The sequence below is a fragment of the Pogoniulus pusillus genome, chromosome 20 (genome assembly GCF_015220805.1).
Source record: "Pogoniulus pusillus isolate bPogPus1 chromosome 20, bPogPus1.pri, whole genome shotgun sequence".
Lineage (NCBI taxonomy): Eukaryota > Metazoa > Chordata > Aves > Piciformes > Lybiidae > Pogoniulus > Pogoniulus pusillus.
This window is the reverse complement of record NC_087283.1, coordinates 7,799,972-7,822,228: the sequence shown is the minus strand read 5'-3', so window position 1 is coordinate 7,822,228 and position 22,257 is coordinate 7,799,972. Positions and strand designations below refer to the sequence as shown.

The following is a 22,257-nucleotide window of genomic DNA, read 5'->3' as shown; positions in this document are numbered from 1 at the left end:
TCTCACACCATGGGGTAATTTCTCCTCAGAATATCTCAGGGGATTTATGTTATCTAATGTCACTATTACAGACAGCAGCTCCTTGACGTGCTGATGCCAAGATACAGGCATAGAAGCGTGGGAAGAGAAAACCTGAGGTTTTTCATAGCTCTTTCGTGCCAGGTAAGACAAGCTTTCCTCAGAATTTGGCAATACCAGCTATTTTAAAGATGAGGTAGAGCAGTAGTTATTTCCCCCCCGGGCAGGAAGAAGGAGCTGTGCTACCTGACAAGGAATTTCACAAAGCAGTTCAACACCTGGGAGCTAAAGCCATTTTCAGGGATGGTGTGCTGTCTGCACACTTCCCAAGTGATAAGCCAAGTCTGGGTACACGACACCCAAAAGCAAGGAGCAGTCTGCCAGGCTGTGCTTTCAGCAATGCTTACTGCCGTGGGTCTTGGAGGGGCGAATAGAGTAATTAGTTCCTTTAATAACAGAAGAATGCTTACACCAATGACAGCTATGACACCCCTGTGGCATCTAATAACATGAAAGATGTCCCACGCTCACCCACAGCCCCTGCTTTTGAAGGGATGATAAACGAACTGGGAAAAATAAAGCTTACAGTGATGAGTACTGAGGCTGTATTTTGCCTATGCAATTAAGCCTAATTTCATGAAGTCAGAAGTGTGTTTATCTACACCCCATTAAATACAGTCTTTGAAACCAGTATATAAACTGTCACATGGCTGTGGCAAAAGCTCCATGTAAACAGTCATTTCTGATGCAGAAAAGGTGGATTAGCCAAAAAAAGTTCTACTTCCACTTCATAGCGTTACATTTAGCTTCTGCCTATTAAAATGTTTCCATCATTATCAACACTACCTAAAAATAATTACAACATGTCTTCTTTCCAATTCATCCAGAAGGAAAACCTCAATGAAATCAATAGGAAATCAGACCAGTGATGAATACAACAGTCTAAACTGGATTTATTGTTTCCAGACTTTAATGTAATACATAAACACATTAAAAGGGGGGGGGGGGGGAGATATAGTAACAAGCAACCCATTAACAGAAACAAAGCAAGTCTTGGAGAGTTTTGTTCTGTAGTTACACAGGAAAATGTCCCAAAAAGTGAAGTAGTTGTCAGTCATCTGAACAAGGATTTCAGCTATAAAACTCCCCGAACAGCTCATTAATGAGTCTGTCATAACCAAAATGCTTGGTTTGGATTTTCTTTTAAACTTCATTTTGAGGATAAAAGAAACATTACCTCATGCAGTGTACAAAAGGTTTTAAAATAAATCCATTAATGCAAATGAATCATTAACTCCTGAGGCTTTTCTATTTTAAACACCAAAAAAAACCTCAAAGAGTCTCACAAAATTAATTTCAACTAGTTTTCTTAAATCCTTTCTTAGCACTGAAGGAGAAACCTGTAACATCCTTGCACTCCAGCAATTTATTCAGAGGTACCTCGTTCAATACAAAGATCCTTGCAACACAGCCAAGAGTTCTTTAACTTACAAGTGCTTCAAATGAAATTAACTGCAAAAATGTTTTCCAATTACTGAGGTAAACAGTCGAAAACGAAGAAGTGGGTAGCAGGATCAGCTGTCTGTACACCAGCTGGGGAAGAAGGCAAACCTGAAACACAGTTATGGCGCAACAAGGGAGATGTGAAAGGACCGAGGGAGAAACAACAGCAACAATCAACAGTTTCCCAGGAGAACTTTAAACCAGAGCCCTTGAAATACACTCGGCAGATCACCACCAGCCGAAAATAAAGCGTGGTCATTAGCATGTCTGACGAGCTGGACTCTCAGGGAGGAGGCCATACAATAGTCATAGTTACAGCTGAGTGCCTGACAACGCTGAGAATGTAAACGCTGCTCTGACAGCTGCATCCCCTCCTGATGAGCTACGCAAAGATCCAAAGGAAGAGCTCCTGGGCAACAACAGGGGCACAAGTACAGAGCGAGAGCTTCTACAGGAAATAATAGCATAGATGGCAAACAAGAGGCTGAGTTAGCAAAACGTCTTATATAAAAAAGTATAAAAGTTGGTTTTAAAAACGTCCTAAAAACTTCTTCTTGTGGGAAGGAGGAACATTAACTAACCTGTGGCCTGGCATCCTTACACTAACTGAAGTGGCTGTATCAGATTGCTGGTGAGAGGCTTCTCGCGAATCAGAGGTGCGTTTGGAACCCGCCGCGGGGTGAATGCCTGAGCGCTGGCCAGACAGTCGGGGAATGTGACTATCTGCGGCAGAATCAGCTGTGTTTGGAGAGGGTGGACTAACACTTGGGTTGGAAATCTCTGTACTTGGTATGCAGAGGATGGTGTGACACAGCAGATCTAACAGACTGCTTTCAGTTCAGTCCCACTGCCTGGATCCTGACCACGCTCCTGAGCATACTTTGTTTTCCCTTCTGAACCTGTTTCACTGGGGCAGGTGTCTGGTTGCACGACTTCAGGGCCCCGCCAACTCCATCAGGAAAGGCTTCTTGCATGAAAAGACATTTTGAACTTGGGAAGAAGAGAGGAAAGTGGGAGCTATTAACTCAGATAAAAAACTTAAGTTGCTGTTCTTCAAGATTACCAAATGCCAATTAATCTTCCTGAGTTAATAAACTTTTTGACAGTAGAATACTCCAGTATGTGCCCTTGCTCACACTGGCTACTAACCGAGATCACTGTGAGGCGTAAGCTAAATGAAGTGCATTGCAGCTTCTACAGCCTGGTAGAGCTAGGGAGGGACATCACGTGAAGAATCCTCCTGCCATTTCTTTCTGCTCTTCAGCAAACCCCACACTCGCAGTGAGCTCTATCAGTTCCATCTGCTTTAAAGCCCAAAGCAAACGGCAGAGTTCTCATCCAAATCCTCAAATCTTCTTTCAAGTTCTTCAGCAGATTATTTTTATTTCTTCACTTTGAGTCATGTCTCAAAGCTCAAGAAAAAACTTCTTACTGTGTTTAGACATGAGAAGTACCACAACAAGGGATACAAAATCATGCCACCTCTCCCAGACTTCAGGGTTCATAATGGCATCAATCCAAGCCCAAGTCAGTCCTAGCTATTCTTCAGCCACACAGTCAGGTGGTCTTAATTTTAGGAGTACAGTGGAGTTAGTTGCTCTTCCAGCTCATATGACCTGCATTCACCATAAGCAATATTCTCTTTGAACACTCATGTTCCAGAAATCTGATACCAACTACTCAAGAATGTATTGTAAATGGAATTCAACATTACAAAACTTCATAATTACAACACTGAAGATCCATTTCAGATTTTCTTAGCAGTTGCTTTTCAACTGCTTTGAACTGCTCTGTAAGTTCAAACTAAATACTACTCTGCCTCCTCCCCCTTGGCATTATTGTCTTAGCTGCAGATCCAACCTTATTACAAAAAGTTGATATAATAGGATGTAGGTGGAAATGCCATGATCCACAGAAGTAAAAGACTAAGCCTTAACATTCAGAAGAGCAGCATAAACTTCTCTTGCCGTATCCCCCCTTATGTAGCAGAAGTTGCTTTTATTTCTTTTGTTGTTTTTACCTTAAACGTGAGCTTAATCCAAAAACCACATTCAAATAGACATTTTCTGAGGCTTCAGAAGATGCTTTCCCCCCATTAAAAAAAGAAGGTAAAGAAATAAAGCCCCCAAAATAATAAAAGATTAGATAGAAATGATTAAATACAAGGGTCTTCTGGAACCCACCGTCAAAGGGTGGCCATTCAGAAGTAGTCATCTTCCTCGATCTTGATGTTTTTTTGTTTTTGTCTTTTTCTTTTTGTCCTCTGTTTTGGGTTTCAATGCACAGACACATGCAGACACTCCAGCAATGGCTTTGGGTAAGTCAGTTCCTTTGTACCATTTATTTTTCTCCTTATCATAAACCTGGACTGTTTTGGAGAAGACCGTTTCTTCCCAGCTGTAACCTCCAAGGATATAAATCTTGCCTTCCCAGACTGCAACCCCTGACTCACTGTTTGCCTGCAACAGAGGAGCAACTCTGGTCCACTGGTTACACTGAGGGCTGTAGGACTCCACGCTCAGAATGTCAAAACGAGCCATGGTTTCTATGTTGTCGTCGCTGCCGCCGATGGAGTAGATGCTGTCCTGTAAGGTGCACATGCTGTGCCACCCTCGGGCAGTGATCATCGGCCTCTTCTCCTCCCAGACGTCCGTGCGGTAATCGTAACACAGCAGGTTCTTTCTGTAGGGGCCAATTTGGTAATCGTGGCCTCCTGAAATGTACACAAACTCCTTGTAGACTGTTCCAGCGTGGCCATAGGTAAACCTAGGGCAGGCAAACACAAGTGATACGATTTAGTGCTTATGGCTTTTATCAAGATACACAAACATTCAGCAAGGGCTGGTGCTAAAGAAGAAAGAGTAACTAAGGAGAGCAGAAACCCTAATCCTGGTAGTTACCCAGTAACTACTCTTAAGCTGTTCCACCCTGCACTTCAGAGTGCTGAGCTATCACAGTTACTTCTGAAGCCATCCCCTACAGTGGGTCACACAACAGAGGTAGCTCATCCTGCCCTAGCTGGCACAACCTTTGCTGCCATATTCCTGTCCCACTACTTGGGTTGGGGCAGAGAAGAAAAGGTCCACATTTCAACAAGGGTTCCTGTGACAGAAGGGGGAAATATTCATGATACTTCTCAGAATTACCACTTGCAATTAACCAAGAAAAAATAACACGAAAATTACTGCTGCCTTCCCCTTCCACAGCTTCAGGATCATGAATCACATTTCTTACCCTGTGTTCACTGCCTGATTTATTTGCAGTCACGATCCTTGTGATGCCTTTTTCAGGAGCTGTCCACCTGTTGTACCACTTCTGCTATACAGGTGATAACTTGGGTCATCCCAAGACAAGGCAGCAGACCTCAGTGAAAGACAGATCCAGGTCCGTGTTTGAAATAAGGCAACATGAAATGGTAGAACCAAGATCATGCACACTGTTTCCACAGGGCAGAAAGAAAATTGCTTTGATCAGCTACAATAAAGCCACTACAAACTGAATTATTAAGGCTGTTCTTAACGGCACGCTAGGATATTATTGACCAAACCCCTTTGAGCTCTTAGATGTGGAATGGTAGGGCAAAGGATGGCCTCTGCTTCTTTGAACATATCCTTTCTGAATATGTCTTCTTTTTTTTTTGGGCTGCATGGGCCATCAAAAGCTGTAGCTGCAGCACCAGCCACAGCAGACTGGCTCACACACTGGTACAAAGAGCCTAAGCAATTCAATACCCATAGGGCTGCAGAGTAATAGATTCATCATGCTGCGCTCACAAGCCTCTGCTACCAGCTATCCTTTGTAGTCAAGGACTCAAGACAACTCAACCTCTATGGATGGCAGACAAACCTAGGTTAGCATTAGTTTAGCCTGGAATGCTTTTGAACCATGCCTGAACACGCTGGGAACTCAACATGGATAGAACCTTGAGCTGTTTTTATTTCGTATGCTAAGCTTCTCTCAGCTAACACAAGCAGTAGCATAACTTCCTCCACACACATAAATGCCAAGCACTTTTCTGCCAAGGGAAAAAGTAGAATACAAAAGAAATCCCACATCTACCCTGAAAGGAACTCTTCTAAGAAAAGTCAAAATATGTTTACTATTCCAGATGTCTGACAAAGCTTCTGAGCTCTGACTAGTGCCTGAATCAGATATTCTAACCAGCTCCTGCTACAAGAAATGGAAAAATCCTTGAGACACTTGGCCTAAGAATGCTGAGTGACCAGGACAGACCTTTCAACTACAAGCCTGAGGCACCATCCCTGGAGACCCTGCAGAGATGGCTTCAGAACTGTACTGCTTCTTAACCACTCATGAAAAAAGAAAGAAAACAGAGAAGACTAAGACATAGCTCAGCTTTTGCACCTGCCAGGAACACTATGGCCGGTGTAACGTACACAGGTGCTGCTCCACCTTGTTTGTGGTCTCTTATGGACAAGAGCTGGGATTCTATGTCTCCAGTAGCACCATTCTGGTTGCCAGAGTCTTTGTTTCTCTATGTACATGGGAATGAGTCTTAAAAAGTAGACTACCTAGCCAGGAATTCAGATGGACAAACTGAGTCCATGTCCTTTCTCAACCTGCAGTAGATTTTAAACCCACATCTCACCAGCAAGCTACCCAGAGGACCTGCAGTGCCCTCCACAGAGGAGGCAGTGTCAGGTAACAGATGGTTTTGAAGACTCAAAAGGAGAAGAAGAGTGCAGTGACATAACCCAGGGTTATTGTACTGCTGATGGCAATCATTCAGCATTTCAAAATAACAAAAAAAAAGACCACAAGTTAAGAAAAACTTGAATGGCCTTTGGGAAGTAGGTGGAATATTTTCCTACAGTAACTGGGAAGGGGAATTCTGTGCAGGTAAGACAACAATAAACATTTTCTATCAAGCACATGCTTGCAGTCTGGCACAGAGAGCTACAGAAAAAGCACTGATGCTTCTCTTTTTGCCTCAACCAATGGCTACGCCCAGTGAACAGCAATAGCTACTGCTCTGAAAGAGGAGATCATATCTGAAGCACCAAATCGTTGTTATTTCCCAGCAGAGGGAGATTACCCATTGAAACTGGCTAGATGTGTTTCACTTTGCCTGACTCTGAAAAGCTCATCCAGAACTTCACACACCAGAAAACTGTGTGAGATGAAACGCACAATTCAAAGCCAATCCATACGAATTCTTCCTGCAGGCCCTGCCGTTTAAGCAGAGGCATTTCCAAACAGGCAGCAGAAGAGCACACTTCAGTACAGCAGGCCCAGGCACCCTCCAGCAGAAACTATCCAGCCTTTTGGCAGTGCTGTCTATCAGAGTGGGCAGAAAAAGGTAGAGGCATTAAGGAGAAAAAGGTCTCAATTCAGAGCATCTGTTAGAGTCAGCTCCAGATCCCCACTCTGGATAGCTTACCTAGATACAATGCTGCAAAAATGACCATTTCTGACATAGTTACACCCTTCAGTAAAACCAGAAAATGTATCAATTGTTTTCCTAAACAGACAAATGCTTCTTCCAACTCCTTAAAGCTTTGGGAATCCCCTACCCCAGCAAAGTCCAGGCAAGCTGTGGTTGCTGTGAATCCTGGTGTCCACCTGTTGCAACCCTGAGAGATCATTCATGACACAACTAGCAGAGCAGATACCATCATTTGTTAACCTGTTTCAACACATTTCCTTGTACAACAGCTTTCAGTTGTTCTGCCAAACTTTAACCTAGGGCCACTCAATTAATTTCACTGATGTTTGCAGCAGAGTTTTTTTCATGGTCTATTCACAACAAGAACATATTGCAGCAATTTCTGCTCTGCCAAGCTTGTCAGCCCCTGCTGCTCCCTTCTGGGCTAGAAACTGTGGCAGCAACTGCTCCCAAAGAGCCTGGGAAAATGGTGAAAAAAAACTCTCTGAAGACTGGGAAAGGTATCCCACAACCAAAGACCTGGACAAGAGTCAGGTGAAATTCACTTGTAACAGACCTGGACCAGGTCCACCCTTCAGATAGCTTGGCTGAAGTTCTCCACATTAAGCATCTGCCTAAAGAGGCTGTGTTTGCTTCTTTAGTATGGTAGCTTTATTCCAGTCAAAATAGCTCAGCTCCTTCCAAGAAAGTGGTTGGAGAAAACAATGTGTTGTTTTGACCATGTTGGAGTGGGAAGGCAGTAGTGGGTGGGGGAAGAAGAGATAAAAAAGAGCCTGCAAAGCTTTTCTTTAGAGAAGCACGGCTGAGCCTGTGTTCAGCAACAGACACAGGATTTGGCAGCAGACAGGAGGCATATTTAGTCAAGGACACAATCATCACCTTTCCCCCCAAAATCTCCACACACATGGCAAGTTATAAGCCTTGGAAGAAGGAAAAAATAAATCTGTTTTCAGAATAGAAGATTTAACAAATGTAACCTCTGGGAGTCCCATTCCACACAGCTCAAATCAAACTATGCAAACTGTGCCCCAGGATGACCTCAATGTGTGCCACTGTCACTCCACACAATGGTCTTCTAGGCAGTTACTGGCTTACAGCAGTCAGAAACAACATCACAGCTTCAAGCAGGGAACTTGGTTCTGGTGGACATGCACCCAAGAGGAAAAAAAGCCTGCATGTGTTCTCTTTAGAGGCAAGATGGCAGAAAAATGCAGGAAACAAGGCAGCTATATTAGGATGCAATGCCTGATCAAGCAACCAGGAAAAAGAGGATTGGAACTTACAACTTCCTTTACTGAGAAAAAAAAACTACCACTAGAAGAGGGCTGGAGAAGATGATGGTTGAGTGAAAACAATCACTGAAGTCAGTTTGAGTTGCTTAAGCACATGGTGAGGAAAACAGACCAGCTCAAGAGCATGTGAAGGGAAGACAGGAGCCTACAGAAGGAACTGTAGTTAGTGTGCTATCCTCTAGCCTTGAAGAGGTGACAAAATTCCCTCTTGTCCATCCTCTGCTGTCAGTGAATCTATCTGAAGTACATCAGGAAAGGACTGCCCAGATCCCTTCCAGCAGCCACCTGCACCTGCCAGAGCCACATCTGAGCTCCAGCAGCATTTGCTTGTCCCTGCATACAGAAAGCTTTTCTTTTGCCCACCTCTCCACTCATTTTTGCTTTTGGCAACCTGCATAAAGTTCTTTTTGCTTTATTCTTTCTGCTCAGAAATCAATCAAACTAGCACATGCAAACAACATACTGCCTAATGCAAGAGGTCTGCAAAAGGAGAAAGAAGGCTGAAAATCTGAAGGTACTAACTCCCCATTAAGATCTAACTAGACAGGCTGAGAGAGTTGGGGTTGTTCCCCCTGGAGAAGGCTATGGGAAAGAGCTCATAGCAGCCCTTCCAGAATTTGAAAGACGCCTATAACAAAGCTGGAAAGGAACTTCTTACAGTGGCATGTAGCAACAGGACAAAGTATAGGGGCTTTAAATTGGAAGAAGTGAGATTTACTTTAGATATTAGGAAGAAATTCTTAACTAGGAGAATGGTGAGATGCTGTCAGGGGGATTGGGACTAGATGATCTTCAAGGTCTCTTCCAACTCAAGTTCTATGACATATACATGCAAGAGAGCAGCTGCATTGAAAAGTGAAAAACTCTAATTCACCACACAGCTGCACAAACATCTGAGCTGGCACAAGGGGCAGTTTGCAAGGGATGAGAATCGAGCAGGTAGGAAGAGAAGATGCAGAACTTTTATCTGGGATGCTGCAGCAATGTAAAACAGCCTCTGTTATACAGCCTGACCCTGCACTCAGCAACCAGCTAAGGAAATGTAAGTAGGGCCTATCCCAAAATGGAGACTTTTGCCTGGCCCAAGTTGATCAGCTAGGCAATCTAATAAAGTCAAAAGTTCACAATTAAATAAGGCAGTTGCAAAAACCCCAAAGCCAGCACACAGGTAGCAGGGGGAACGCGCAGACAACCTGGCCCTTTTCAGACAGCTTACAGTCTCATTGGCTTAAGCCAACCATGCAAGCTTTCCCAGGATCATCTGTGACTAAAAATATCCAAGCCAGGTCTAAGGTGAGTGTTTTTCTAGCACCAGGCAAGGCAGTCAGGTCACATCTACACTTTGAAAAATGTTTTTTGAAAAATAAAGAGAAAAGGAAAATCTGTGCTACAATTTCTGTGGCATGTCACAGGTCACCCCAATTAGCAGAAGGGCTTAACAGATGGAACTGAAGATGCTCTCATATACAACTTCCCAGGAATGCTTGTGGTGTTTAGCCTCAACTGTTAGATGTGCCTGTGTGAGCAGAAATCAAATGGAAAGAAGCATCCTGCTTCTGAAGAGCACTCAAGCCCAGCTGTTAGCCTGGATCAGACTCGCATTGCAGCACCTACCCAAAATAGAACCAGGCAACAGGCTGCTGTGCCTTCACTGGCTGCCTATGGCTCTGCAGCTCTGCAGCTCAGGGACTAAGGGAAAAATCTGAACTCTAAAATGAAATCACAAGTGTCTTGTTCCTGATGCAAGCACTGCTGCTGAAGTTGCAGGTTTCAGGCACCATGAGGATAGCATCCACACAGGCAATGCTCCTGTGGCTTCCACAGCAGTGAAATATTACTAAATCTGAACAGCTGTTTGCCAGTAAAATGCTGGAGTGCCATTCTTACCAAGTCTCCACTAAAAACTTGATGCAGAATACTAGCAACTTCCTCTGCTGCTGTTACAAGAAGAGCTGCACTGCTAAAGCCTCTCAAAATAGAGCAGCTAAATTTTAACTCAGACTGAGAGAAAGAGAAGTCACATTTGCCAGAGTTATCTATCTGCAGTACAGGTAAGTGTGGTTTATCTGCAACAGCCAACCTGAGCAGCTTACAAGGAAGACAATGACACCAGGGTGACAAAATAAGGCTAAATAAATTACAGAAGCCTTTGAACAGGCCCTAAGCAATGCCTCTGAAGAGATTAAACTCCAAGTCACCTCAGGAAAAAATATTTTAAGAATAACAGAGCAAAATTTTCAGTGCTCTCCCTCCCATCTTTCAGAGGTGCCTAAGGACAAAAACTGAACCTAATCAAGCTGACATGGTGCACAGCCTGGAAGAGCTGGTTGTTCAAATATCAAATGCTGATATGGTTTGCTTGCTGACACCACGCTGGTTATGTATCTTCTATCTTCTTGCCTCCCTTCATCACCTAAAGTCACACAAGCTTCCTTTCCTACCATTCTTCAAAGACAGGATGACTTCCCAAACACCTCCATTACCTGGGCAAGCCTGCTATATAGGACCAGGAATCCTTCTGAGGACTGTAGGTCTCCACTGAAGAAAGTGCCCCATTTTCATTCCTGCCACCAACAGCTACCAGCATGTCGGTGATAGCTCCCAGGTAGAAATCCACACGGCGCTGTCTCATGGAGGCAACCTGTCAAAGACAATAAGATGCTGATATCTTCAAACACCTGCTAAGCAAGCTGGCTAATACACATGCATGTTTGAGGAGAGGACAGTTTCTTCTTCCCATGTACTTGGAAAGGAGAGCTACTGGGTTTGGCCACTGTATTGATAAAACACTTCTGTTTCTCTGCCTTAGCATGTTACAGAGCATTCGTTTTCCAAAAAGGGGGCAAAAGAGAGAGGTTATCCTATAAATGTTTGTATTGCATGAGCCTCCTCCCAAAATCACAGGGTAGTTTATACAGGAACCTGCACTGGCTGCAGAGTTTTACAGTGGGAATGGAAGCAAACAGTTTGTTCCAAGAGACATTTAGCACAGAGACATTTGACAAGTGTCAGAGACATCCTTTTACATCAGACTAATTTTTGATTTAGTAATATGAGTGACTGCTTCAGAAAGATGAACTAAGTAATTGCCTCTCTTATGTCCACTTTAGGACTATTCTCAAAAGTAATCTGCAGAGATGTGGGTAGATGTTGCCCAGGAATTTCAGATGAGATGTTCAAAACTCAGCTGAAGTTAAAAATCTGCCCCACACTCTCCTGCTGTGTAACTCAAGCATTGCCAGAAAGAACTCAAGTAACTGCTTTTTCAACTTGAACAATTTCCATCTGCAAGTGTTGTTGTATTAGCTATTCTAATGAGCCCTGGCCTTTCACCAAAAAGAAGAAAACACTCTAAACATTAAGGATTTTAAACAGAAATAATACAGCTTAAGTCTCACCTTTATCCACTGGTTACAGCGGGGATCATACCTATATAGGAGATTGGAAGCTGCATCCCCTCCATTGTCCCTTGAAAAGCTCCCTCCGGCTATGAAGATGAAGCCTCCCAAGACTGCAACACAGTGGTGACTTCTTCTGGCTGGGAGAGGGGTTTCTGCTACCCACTGCCCCTTTCTGATGTCCAAGAAGCAGGTATCATCGCTCAGTTCCAGGCACCGTTCAGAGACCTCCCCGCCCACAAAGAGGAGCCTCTCCTCACAGGTCCGCAGGGCTGTCCGCTTGTTCTGCAGCACGGGCTGAGCAGTCACGTTGTTGTGGTAGTTCACTGCCTCCTCTATAAACCCCTCACAGTTTGCTTCTTTGGGAAGAAGAGAGCAGACAGCAGGCTTGACTCGATGGAGGAGATCACTTTTGGGTATCAAAGGAAAATGAATGTTATCCAGAACCTGGTAAGCCTCATTCTCCCTTTCTGGGTACTGGGTAAGCCACTGCAAGGCAGCCTGGAGCAAGTCGTGCTCACACTCCTGCTGCACATTGCTGCTGTCCAGGTACTGGCACAGCTTCTGCAAGGAAATGTTCTGCAGAAAGTCTGGGGTAAAAGACAGAGTGCCAAAGTTCTGCAGGATGAAAGAGTCAATGTAGGAGTCAAGGCGCTTGAGGTTGTAAATAGAGGCTAGCTCCTGCAGGTACAGATAGTTCTCCTCACTGACCTCATTCTCCAGATACTCACAACAGAAGTCGACCACCTTCCAGATCTGCAGTAGGTGAGCGGTTTCAAGCACATAGTCAATATTGCCCCCATCTAAAGACAGCTCACTGCCATAAAGAAAATCCACCACAGCCTTGAGACCAATGTAAGAGGCTCCAAAAAGTTCAACCTCTTTTTGATGGGCTTCTCGCATACCAATGGTGAACATAGAGTTGAAGTAGTCACTGCAAACGGCAAGGAGGTTCCGATGGGCAGGGACTCTCTGCTCATCCACCACAAGGACAATGTCACAGAAGAGGCCTCGATGTCTCTGCTCATTCAGGCTCTGAAGGACCAGACTAGAGTGGTCGTCCCACCTGTACACCTGAAATAAACAAACAGTTTATCTCCACCAAGATACATTTCAAGGCGCACAGAGTGTTTTCCATCAGTCACACACAAGAGAGAGGAAGCTGACTTAATGTTGCACATATGTAATAAATTCTGACTTGAAACAGTTGGCAAGCAAAGTAGTATGAGCCCAAGCTCCTCATCTTCCCTTTGAGAGGCCTGTGCAGACTTCAGTGCCTCCTACTCCCCTGTTCTTTTTATAATTGACTCCTACCTCCTCCACAATGCTGCATCCCAACCTGCTCCCTGATGATTTATGCAGGCACAGTTTTCTGAATCTCTTCCACTCATTGTCTTCAAGACATCTTGCTGACATTCCTTTTCTTACTTGTCCCCCAAATGACTCCTTACAGAGTTCTTCCCAACTAAGCTACTCGCAAAACACTTGGAGTGGGAGACATACATGCAGCAGCGTGCCAAATTTTCATTCAGCCCATGTATTGTTTGGGTGAGTGCTTACTTGACAGCTACCCCCTCTCAAATCTTTTCAGAACTCTACATTTCTAAGCCTGTCAGTGTAAAATTTCTCTTTCTTTCCATATTATTCCAGACACACACACTGCAGTCAAAAATAAGAGCTGTTTATTTATGTGCAAAGCCACACATGTGGAAACTTATTCCCCTAAGACTTCTGCTTGCTTCCAGAAGCTGAGGTAGCTTTTGTTTAATGAACACAGCTAAATATTTTTGTTTTAAAGAAAGGGAAAAAGGCCCTCAGAACGTGTCCATTAAGTGCCTTTCTGGAAGCCCTCTGGCCCAGACACTCTTCCCACCAGCTCTGTACGTGCCACTGAGCTTTTGAGGCTACCAGTGTTTGCCTCTTTCTCACAGACTCACTTTACCAGTCTTACAAAGAACCAAAATGGAAATACTTTGTTACCCCTTGAATGTCCTGCAGAACATGCACTGAAGGGGCTGGTGACCCTAGCATGTTGAGTGATGCAGCTTTTAGGACCACCCTTCCAGAGGAATGTAATGCTTAATGGTACAGTCAGTTACTTTGTGATCTCTCTTAATAAAAGCCAGTTAAGTTAAATGCAAATACGTAACTTTAATTACCAAATCCAAACCAGGCAGAGATGCAGAGCCTGTATGGACATGTAAGAGAAATGAAAGGAGGCAAAGAGGAAGCAAGTCTTTGTTTCATACCTAAGTCTGAACAGTTCTGGCTGTAGAACCTTGAGTCTCACCTAGCACTACACCCTCAGGCTGCTTTCCCAGAAGTGACACTCTGAAAAGGAGTTTCAGTCCATATCTACACCACGAACAGTCACACAGAGGACCTGAGGTCTCCTCAAGCTTCTCAGTACTCAAGATCCTTCACCCAAATGCTGCTTCTAGAAACTGTTGCTTTCTGACTATCCAAGCTTTTTGTGGTTTCCCAAACAGAAAGCACATGATCATTGCTGTCTGGCCAAGCCATTAACAGGTTGGTCAAATCATGGTGAGACAAGCTCCCTAGCCACCTGGATGGGAAAGGGTCAAGTCCTAAGGCTAAGTTTTTCCCTCACTCCAGATGCATTCTCTGTGTACACTGTTTGGTAACTGCACTGCTGTAGGAGGAGATAACCAGGGTTAACACATGCAGCTCACCGCTGTCCAGACGTGATGGCAGCCAGTCACCCTAATGCCAACCTCGGGAGCCTGATCTCCCATGTCTGCTTTTCAGTTGGTGGTGGGGCAACAGGCTGTCTGCCAGAGATGACAACCACATGTGCTGCTCTTCCCATGATATCCTGGCATTTTGCTGGGATATCCCAGAAGTTTTGCTTATGTTCTTTTCTAAACAATGGAGACTCTGCTGCCAAAAAGCTTTCTCTTGGGGTAGCTCTGTACTTGCAAGTGCACAGAGTTAAACCAGACTAAGCAAAGAGGCTTCAATCTGGGCAAAACTGTTTAATTTGCTCATACCCATTGTCTCACCCAATCTCTGACCTAAAAAGAGATCTATGGCATCGACAACAAAGTAACTTACACTGAGAAAGAAAACTCCTAGACATCTATAATAGAAAAAAAATAGAGTCTAAGGGCTGTAATTTTTTTAACCTTCATTTTAGAGAGTTTGAGAAATGCTGATACCATACATGAGCCCAAGTAGAGACCTGGGGATGGAGAAGGCAGGAAAAAGCATAAATATGGCAAAGGACAAAGCACCCATTTGTGGCAACGATGATGAAGAATAGTGGCTGAACAGACAACATCACCTCACAGCACCCTCTTCCAAATCTGATTCATGGGGGACAGTTACTGGATTAAACCAAAAATGTATTCCCCTTTTGTCTCTGTAAACTGGCTGATTATTTCCCTCTAATACCACCATCATGCATAACAAGATTACAGCAGAATCTAAGATTTGCCAGAGATCCCTATGTGCTTAGCTGGCTGTTGAGTCAGCAGCGTAATCCTGACCGCAAATACGCCTGACAACTTGTACTCCTAAACCTCTTGTTGCCATGTAGAACTGCTGCTACTTCAGAAATCAAGCATAAAATCACTACGTGTGGCGTTGGATGGGCTCAGAATACATTAAGGGATTTCAGCCACTTAGCAAGTTCATTCACTCAGCAAGCAAGCAACAGAAGCCGACAACTGCACGTTTGAAAACCAAGCCTAATTTTAGCCTAAACATGAACATCTTTCTCCAGCTATTTATGGCCTGCAGAACAGCTTTTGCATTATCTAGTGATTCTAAGTTGAACAGATAGCGACAGCTGCTGTCTAAGCAAGAAAACAAAACAATGCTGTCAAGTTAATTAATTTTTCATGTGATGAATTATTATTACATTCAGACTAAACCATTAAAATGGTAGACAGGATCAGCACTCAGGGCAAGATGACACTGGTAGGGATGCATTTAAAAAATTAGTCCTATTCATCTTTCATCAGCTGTATTAGAGCAGGATTTTTACTCCTTTTGTCTTCAAAGACCTGATTTCTTTTGGATCGTTAATGCAGTATCACTGCTTGTTGGTGGTGCCAAAAGAAGTGTGATCTGTCTCACTCAACTCTGATAAGCCTGACACGGGCACTGAAAAGTTTTTCTCCTCCAGGTGTTGTCGGTAGTACAAGGTACTTGCTCTGCAGCACCTGTAACTTAGTGCTCACACTGGAACAGAAAAGCAATTCACACTGGCACGAAAGAAAGCGAACATAATTACAGCTAACATTAAATCTTACAGACTAAAGGTCAACATCCCAATGACTTGCATGAAGAGCTACCTAGGATGGACTTCCCTGGATTCCCAACTAAAATCAATCTATTTGTACAGACAGGAATTTTATGCAAAGAAAATTAACCTTGCAAACCTACAAAACCATCTCAAGTTCACTGGAATTCCCATTTACAGGATCAAGCCTCTCCTCTGGTACAAAACAAAGACTAAATCTGAAAAGCAACCTCAGCTTTGTTTCTGCAGCTAGCTTGGATTTTATGAGATGGACCAGTATGAAAAATACCCCAAATAAGCACATCACATTTAATGACTGAATTTTTGGTGTAGAGAAAACACTGTGCTGCAGTGATGTGGGTTTCTTTTTCAAGTAATGACTCAGGACGAGCAGATGCCCATTTGATGATGCTGCCTTCTTTTTTTTTATCACTGATAGAAGGTAGCAACTTCTATCAGAAAATATTTGAGCAAGTAGATTACTGTTCTTACAGCTCTCTCTTTAAAAGCTCAGAATGTTCACACTCCTCCAAAACAGTCTGCTCAAAGCAGAGCTTTTACCCTCCCCTTGTCATTTCTGTATAGGCAATACAAAACGTACTAACCTTTGAAGATTCACTTATCTTGTGTGGACGACAAATCCTGGTTTGCCTGGTTCCCTCCATGACCGGCTGATGCAAAGTACTTCTAGAACAAAACCAAAGGAAGATGTTAGCAGCCTGCCAGTCCTTTCAGACTGCTAAACTCCGTATCCTGCTGAATAAATAACACAGTTAAGAAGAACCACTCATGCTAACTTGCAGCTTGAAGACGTCCGAGTGTTAAAAATGTGCGTTTCCCTCCCTGGTATTGTTTTCTCGTGTTATTACTTCTTGGTTGTGTCAATAAGGCGGGATACGCTGGGGGATAACTAAAAGACCTGTGTGTGTCTTATTGCTACTAAGTTATTTACTTACTGCTAGCTCTCGCTACCGCCGCCAGAGGTAAAATCATTCCTGACAGTGCCAGCCGGACCACGCTTTGCTGCTTAGACCCTTCCAGGGCAGGGGTGAGCCGAGCAGCGCAGCCGCGCCGGTCCCCGGGGCCAGACCCCTCGGAGAACTCCTCTTCCGTCCGCCGGCAGCTGGCCCGTTCCCGGCAGCTACGCCGGCTGCGCTTTACACAGCCTTCATTCAGACGGAAAAACAACCAAAGAGCAGACGGGAAAAGGCAAAACAGCCACGAACCCTAAGGGCCGGCAGCGGTGCCCGGGGGAAGAAGCCTCGCAGCGCCCGCAGTCGCGCCGTCCCCTGGGCGGGAGCGGGGAGCTAGCGCAGCGCGGTGTGGCGGCGGGCTGCAGGCGGGAGCGGGGAGCTAGCGCAGCGCGGTGTGGCGGCGGGCTGCGGGCGGGAGCGGGGAGCTAGCGCAGCGCGGTGTGGCGGCGGGCTGCGGGCGGGAGCGGGGAGCTAGCGCAGCGCGGTGTGGCGGCGGGCTGCGGGCGGGAGCGGGGAGCTAGCGCAGCGCGGTGTGGCGGCGGGCTGCGGGCGGGAGCGGGGAGCTAGCGCAGCGCGGTGTGGCGGCGGGCTGCGGGCGGGAGCGGGGAGCTAGCGCAGCGCGGTGTGGCGGCGGGCTGCGGGCGGGAGCGGGGAGCTAGCGCAGCGCGGTGTGGCGGCGGGCTGCGGGCGGGAGCGGGGAGCTAGCGCAGCGCGGTGTGGCGGCGGGCTGCGGGCGGGAGCGGGGAGCTAGCGCAGCGCGGTGTGGCGGCGGGCTGCAGGCGGCCTCGCCCCGGGACCCGCCGCGGCCATGGCCGGCCTAGGAAATGCCGCCCGGCTGGAAGCGGCGGGGAGGGACCGGGGCGGGGCGGGGAGGGGAGCGGCGCCGAGCCGGCCGCTGGGCCGGGCGCCGGAGGAGGTGTCGCGGGGCTGGGCCACGGCGCCGCCGGGGACCCCGCAGGGAGCAAAGGACGGCCGGGCCCTCGGTCGGGCCAGCTGGGCTGGGCCACACGGTGGAGCGGAGCCCCGGGAGGGTTTGGGTTTCATCCTTGTCGGCAGTCCGGGCCGGGAATGGGGCTGGCATCCATGGCTGCATCCGAGGCCGTGGCTACAGCAGGTGCTGGATGCTTGGGGGTGTTACTGTGCAAAGCTGTGAGGGAGTGAACAGAGTGGATGTGTGTGTGCGTTGTGAGTGTCACCATCTCATCCTCCTTGTCCACGCACGGATCTGACTGACTCCACAACTGGCCAGCCAGCAGCTGGCAGTTCTTCTGCAGTGTGTGCTGCCCTAAGGCTTTTCCTCATGGATTAGGGACCAAGAGGCTTAGCTGTTAGTAAAAACCACTCTGGTGGGCAGCAGGGCTGACCATACACCTCCTTCAGGGATAACATAAGAAGCAGACTTTGTATGGAGACCCCAAGGAGTCCCACCAGCAAAATGGCCTTCACTGGATCACTAGAAGTAAGAAAACCCCTTTGTTAATCCAGCATTTCTGGGGATCTTCCAGAGGTTATCGCCAGGACAGCAGAAGCCAGCAAGATTGTGCATGCAACAAAGCTCCATCTGCTCTCACCAAGAACAGCTAAGCTTACACATGTGTCCCACACGGTGAAGGGGCACTTGTCGCTGGCAGATGATGAGTACAGCACGGAGCATCATTCTTTCAAACAAGGGCAGTGTGCCAGGCCTGCCTGGGAAGTGAGAACCTTCATCCACCCCAGCTGCCCTGCAGCCCTCCAGTGCAGTTAACAGCTTCAGTGCTGAAGCAGTAGCATCCTCCCAACTGCATGTGCTCTTAGCCACCCCAGAGAAACTAGAGCTGATGAGGGGTCTCTGCTAGTCTAGTTGATTAGTAAGTCTGAAAAAGTGAAGCATTTTTGTAGCTTTGGTCTTTCCTGTTGTTATCCAAGTGCAACTGCTTTAGTGAATGGCCAGGTTATAGTGACACTGTTTAAGGTAGGGATGAATATACAGCATTGATGTTCTGGTGAGGACCATTGCTCAGAGGCTTTATAGTGTAAAGCTGGTTACTTTGTATAAGCAGTGCATGCCTGCTAGAGACTAGAACTTTGAAGAGGAGCTAACAGATTGATGATGTCTGGCTTGTGCTGGAAATTCCAACCAGAGAAAAACAAAAGGCTGTAAGAAAGCACCAAGTACATCAAGATCTAAAGAATTAAAAAGTTGAGAACTAAGAAGTTGTTGTCAATGATAGAAACTTTCAGCAGCAACTGCAAAGATGTAAGCCTGTTCACGAATGAGTGAACGTTATTCATTAACATCCCATAATAATCATGGAATCATAAAATGATTTGGGCTGGAAGTGACCTCAAAAGATCATCTGCTCCAACCCTGCTGAACTGAGAAGGGACATCCTTCACTAGATCAGGCTGCTCAGAGCCTTGTCAAGCCTGAACTTGAATATCTCCAAGGACAGGACCTCAGCTACCTCCCTGAGCAACTTACTCCAGTGTTCCACCACCCTCATAGTAAAGAACTGGTTCCTAACACCCAACCTAAATCTACTCTTCTGTAATTTCAAACCACTGTCCATCCTATCACTGCAGGCCTTTGTAAACAGTCCCTCTTCAGCCTTCTTGTAGGCCCCCTTCAGGTACTAGAAGATCTTTATTAGAATAGTCTCCCTGGAGTCTGCCCTTCTCCAGGCTGAACAATCCCAGCTCCCTCCACCTGTCCTCCTAGAAGAGTTATTAATAGCAAGACACACATCGTTTTGAGCCCTCCCAGAGCACACACTATTAATTTTGTAGATGCCATTGCTTTAATTGAAGGCAAAGAAGGGGTAAACCAAACAAGAAGCAGAATACCAACATATAGGTAGCAGGGGTCTGTTAACCAGAACGGTATAAGTGTGTGAAACTTTGTCAATAGGTAGAGCTGGCTCAGACAAGTATCACCCAGCTCCTGGCTTCATGCAAGCAAATCTGAGATAAATACCCCTGCTCTGGTGTGTGTATTGGTTGTTGCACACCAGGCTTTTGGGATAACACCGTAGCCCTTGTGATCATGGGAACCCGGGATAAAGACCTGAGCAAAAATCCTGCTCTGGTGACAGCTCTAATGCTTAGTGTGACCCAAGAATTCACAGCAGCCTTTCCTTCAAGAGGGTGTTATTCTCTCCATTATTTTCTGTGCTTTTGCACTGGAAAGACAGAGATGGAGAAGCAGGACTTGGGAGAGCCAAGATCAGAAAAGGAGCAAAAAGGTGTGATGGCAAAGAGTCACAGAAGCAAGGCACTAGCAATATATTTTAGGAGGTCAGCTAAGCCTCCTGTGGGACCAAAGCTCTGCAGAGCCACCCTGTTCGCTCAGCTCTCTCCACTGAGGCCCTCCTTGAACTTCTTTACTAGAATCTGGACATCTGAAGGTCAGTCCAGATACCCAAGACTTCATGCTTGCTGGAACACCTTCCTGCACAGGCTGAAAAGACCCATGTGAACAAGAGGGAGGTCTCAAAACTCCCATATGAAAAGCAAATCAGAGCCAGTATTTTTCCCTCTGCAATTACAGCCTGGTGAAGCTGGACACAATACTTACTCCTTCATGCATTAAAAGATCCATGAAAATGTGTCAAAGACAAAGTAAAGAAGCCAAGAGAAGAGGGTTTGGTCCTATGTAGGTGAGAATCTGGCACTTCTAAGTGTGAGATGTGAAGTCCTTAATGAATATAATTTGTACACTCCAGCCACTGGGTCAGAGAGACAGAAACAAGGTTGATGCTTTCTCCTTCTAAGGGAAAAGGCATTTCAGCCACCCATTGCTGCCCTAGGAAACATCAGGACTTGAGGAACAGGAGTGAAAAGACAAGGGCAACCATCATTTGTTACAGGTATAAACAGCAGCAAGGTAGTGCCAAGGGATGATAAATGCAGAATATGGAAAAAAGATGTTTCTGAGCAGATAATGGTCAGCATAAAAGGAGTGTTCCCAAAGGCAGATCCAAAAGAAAATCAATAGAGATTCAGAACTAGTTTTGTGTGATTATCATCTAGAGCCTGCAGTCTACAGATAAGAGTGTGATTCACCCCGATGCCATGTCCTGCACTTGTGCTGGCTTCAGAAATATTTCTCTCTTCTCTATGACCTCATCCACATCACTGAGATGCACTGCAGCAAGATGCTCATGTTTTGGGCCCTGATGCTACAGGGAACCTCACGTCATTCAGGACGCTCTGGAAGAAGCTGCCTGCAGGAATTGGGCTTCTTATTCTACAGTAGAAAATGAAGTATCCTACAGTTGGCACATGCTCTGGCTTTCTTGTTCCTCCAGATGTTTGGAAAAATGAACAACTGTATTTGGGAAAGAGATTTTCTTACTGGACAGGCTTCACTGTTAGGATGTACTGATGTGAAATAAATAATGAACATGCCACTGCAAACTTCAAAAGAAACAACATGTGATAGCTTTTATCACAGAATGTAGTTTTTATTAGAACTGCAATATCCAGTCCCTCATGTTCAGGGTAGAAACCCACTAAGAGGTACAAGGACTGGTTTTTAAAACTCTGGTCCTTGGGCGCCACAGTGTCTGGTGATACTTATTTCTAGCTGCGTTCTGCAAAGCAAAGGAGCTGTCCTTGTGGACCCTAGAACCATGTGCAGTCTTACAGACAGTCCCGTTGCTCAAAGCCCAGCATCTCTCATTAGCCTATTGACTCGAGTTCGATTTTCTGGGTTTAATTAGCAGCGCTGAAGCGGAGCCCAGTAGGGGGAGATCGCTGCATCCGAAACGGGCGCACACAAGAGACACGGAGAGGCCTCCAGCGCCTGCACACACACCTGAAGCTAGCTGCAGCGAGCGCTGACGGCTCAAAGTCACCCTCACAGCCCCCGTCCGAGGCTCGCATGTATGCAGACGGGTACCGACAGCTCCCAGCCCGGCTCCTCACACCGGCCTCCCGCTCGCAGTCTCACAAGCAGCTTTGCCAGGCTCCTGACCATGCCCGGGCAGCGCTGCCCCTTACGCCGACTTGCAGCCGGTCCCCCGCCTTTCCCCCGCCTTCCCCTCGCCTACCTGCTCCGCGCTGCTGCTCCGCTACCTCCCGAGTGCCCGGCCCGGCTCACGGCCTCGCCGCACCGGCAGTGGCTGCTCCATCTTGCGCATCGCCTCTTCCTCCTTCCTCCACCCGTCCTTCACGGGCTGCAAAAACATCGGGGGTCTGGAAAAATATCAGCGGCCCAAAAGCCGGCAGCACCGCGGTGGGCCCTTGGCGCCGGGTATAGCCCCTCTTCCACCTTGCCCGGGCAGCGCCTCGGCTTTGCATCCTCCAGACAGGTTTCCCCCCCCCCTCCCCTTTCCCCTTCCCCTTTCCCTGCCGTCCCCCAGTCCCCGGGTTATTGCATCACCCCCAAGCCCCCGCGCCGGGGCCGGGAGGGGCG

At 46.4% G+C, this 22,257-nt stretch overlaps 1 protein-coding gene across 3 annotated transcripts; it reads right to left on the bottom strand.

Annotated features, from left to right (window-relative positions):
• Positions 1 to 947: 947 nt before the first annotated feature.
• Positions 948 to 22,183, bottom strand: KLHL36 (kelch like family member 36). 3 transcript variants are annotated; one of them, XM_064160043.1, is made up of 5 exons: positions 21,893 to 22,183; positions 16,491 to 16,572; positions 11,619 to 12,692; positions 10,704 to 10,861; positions 948 to 4,287 (listed from the first exon to the last, which is right to left on the bottom strand). In XM_064160043.1, the coding sequence occupies exons 2-5, from the start codon at positions 16,548 to 16,550 to the stop codon at positions 3,732 to 3,734; spliced, it is 1,848 nt and encodes a 615-aa protein (XP_064016113.1). In that variant the 5' UTR covers positions 16,551 to 16,572; positions 21,893 to 22,183; the 3' UTR covers positions 948 to 3,731. The 3 variants fall into 3 exon arrangements, with proteins under 3 accessions (XP_064016113.1, XP_064016115.1, XP_064016114.1); XM_064160045.1 differs by having other exon boundaries at positions 16,491 to 16,569; XM_064160044.1 differs by lacking the exon at positions 21,893 to 22,183 and adding an exon at positions 16,842 to 17,305.
• Between the last annotated feature and the right edge of the window lie 74 nt (positions 22,184 to 22,257).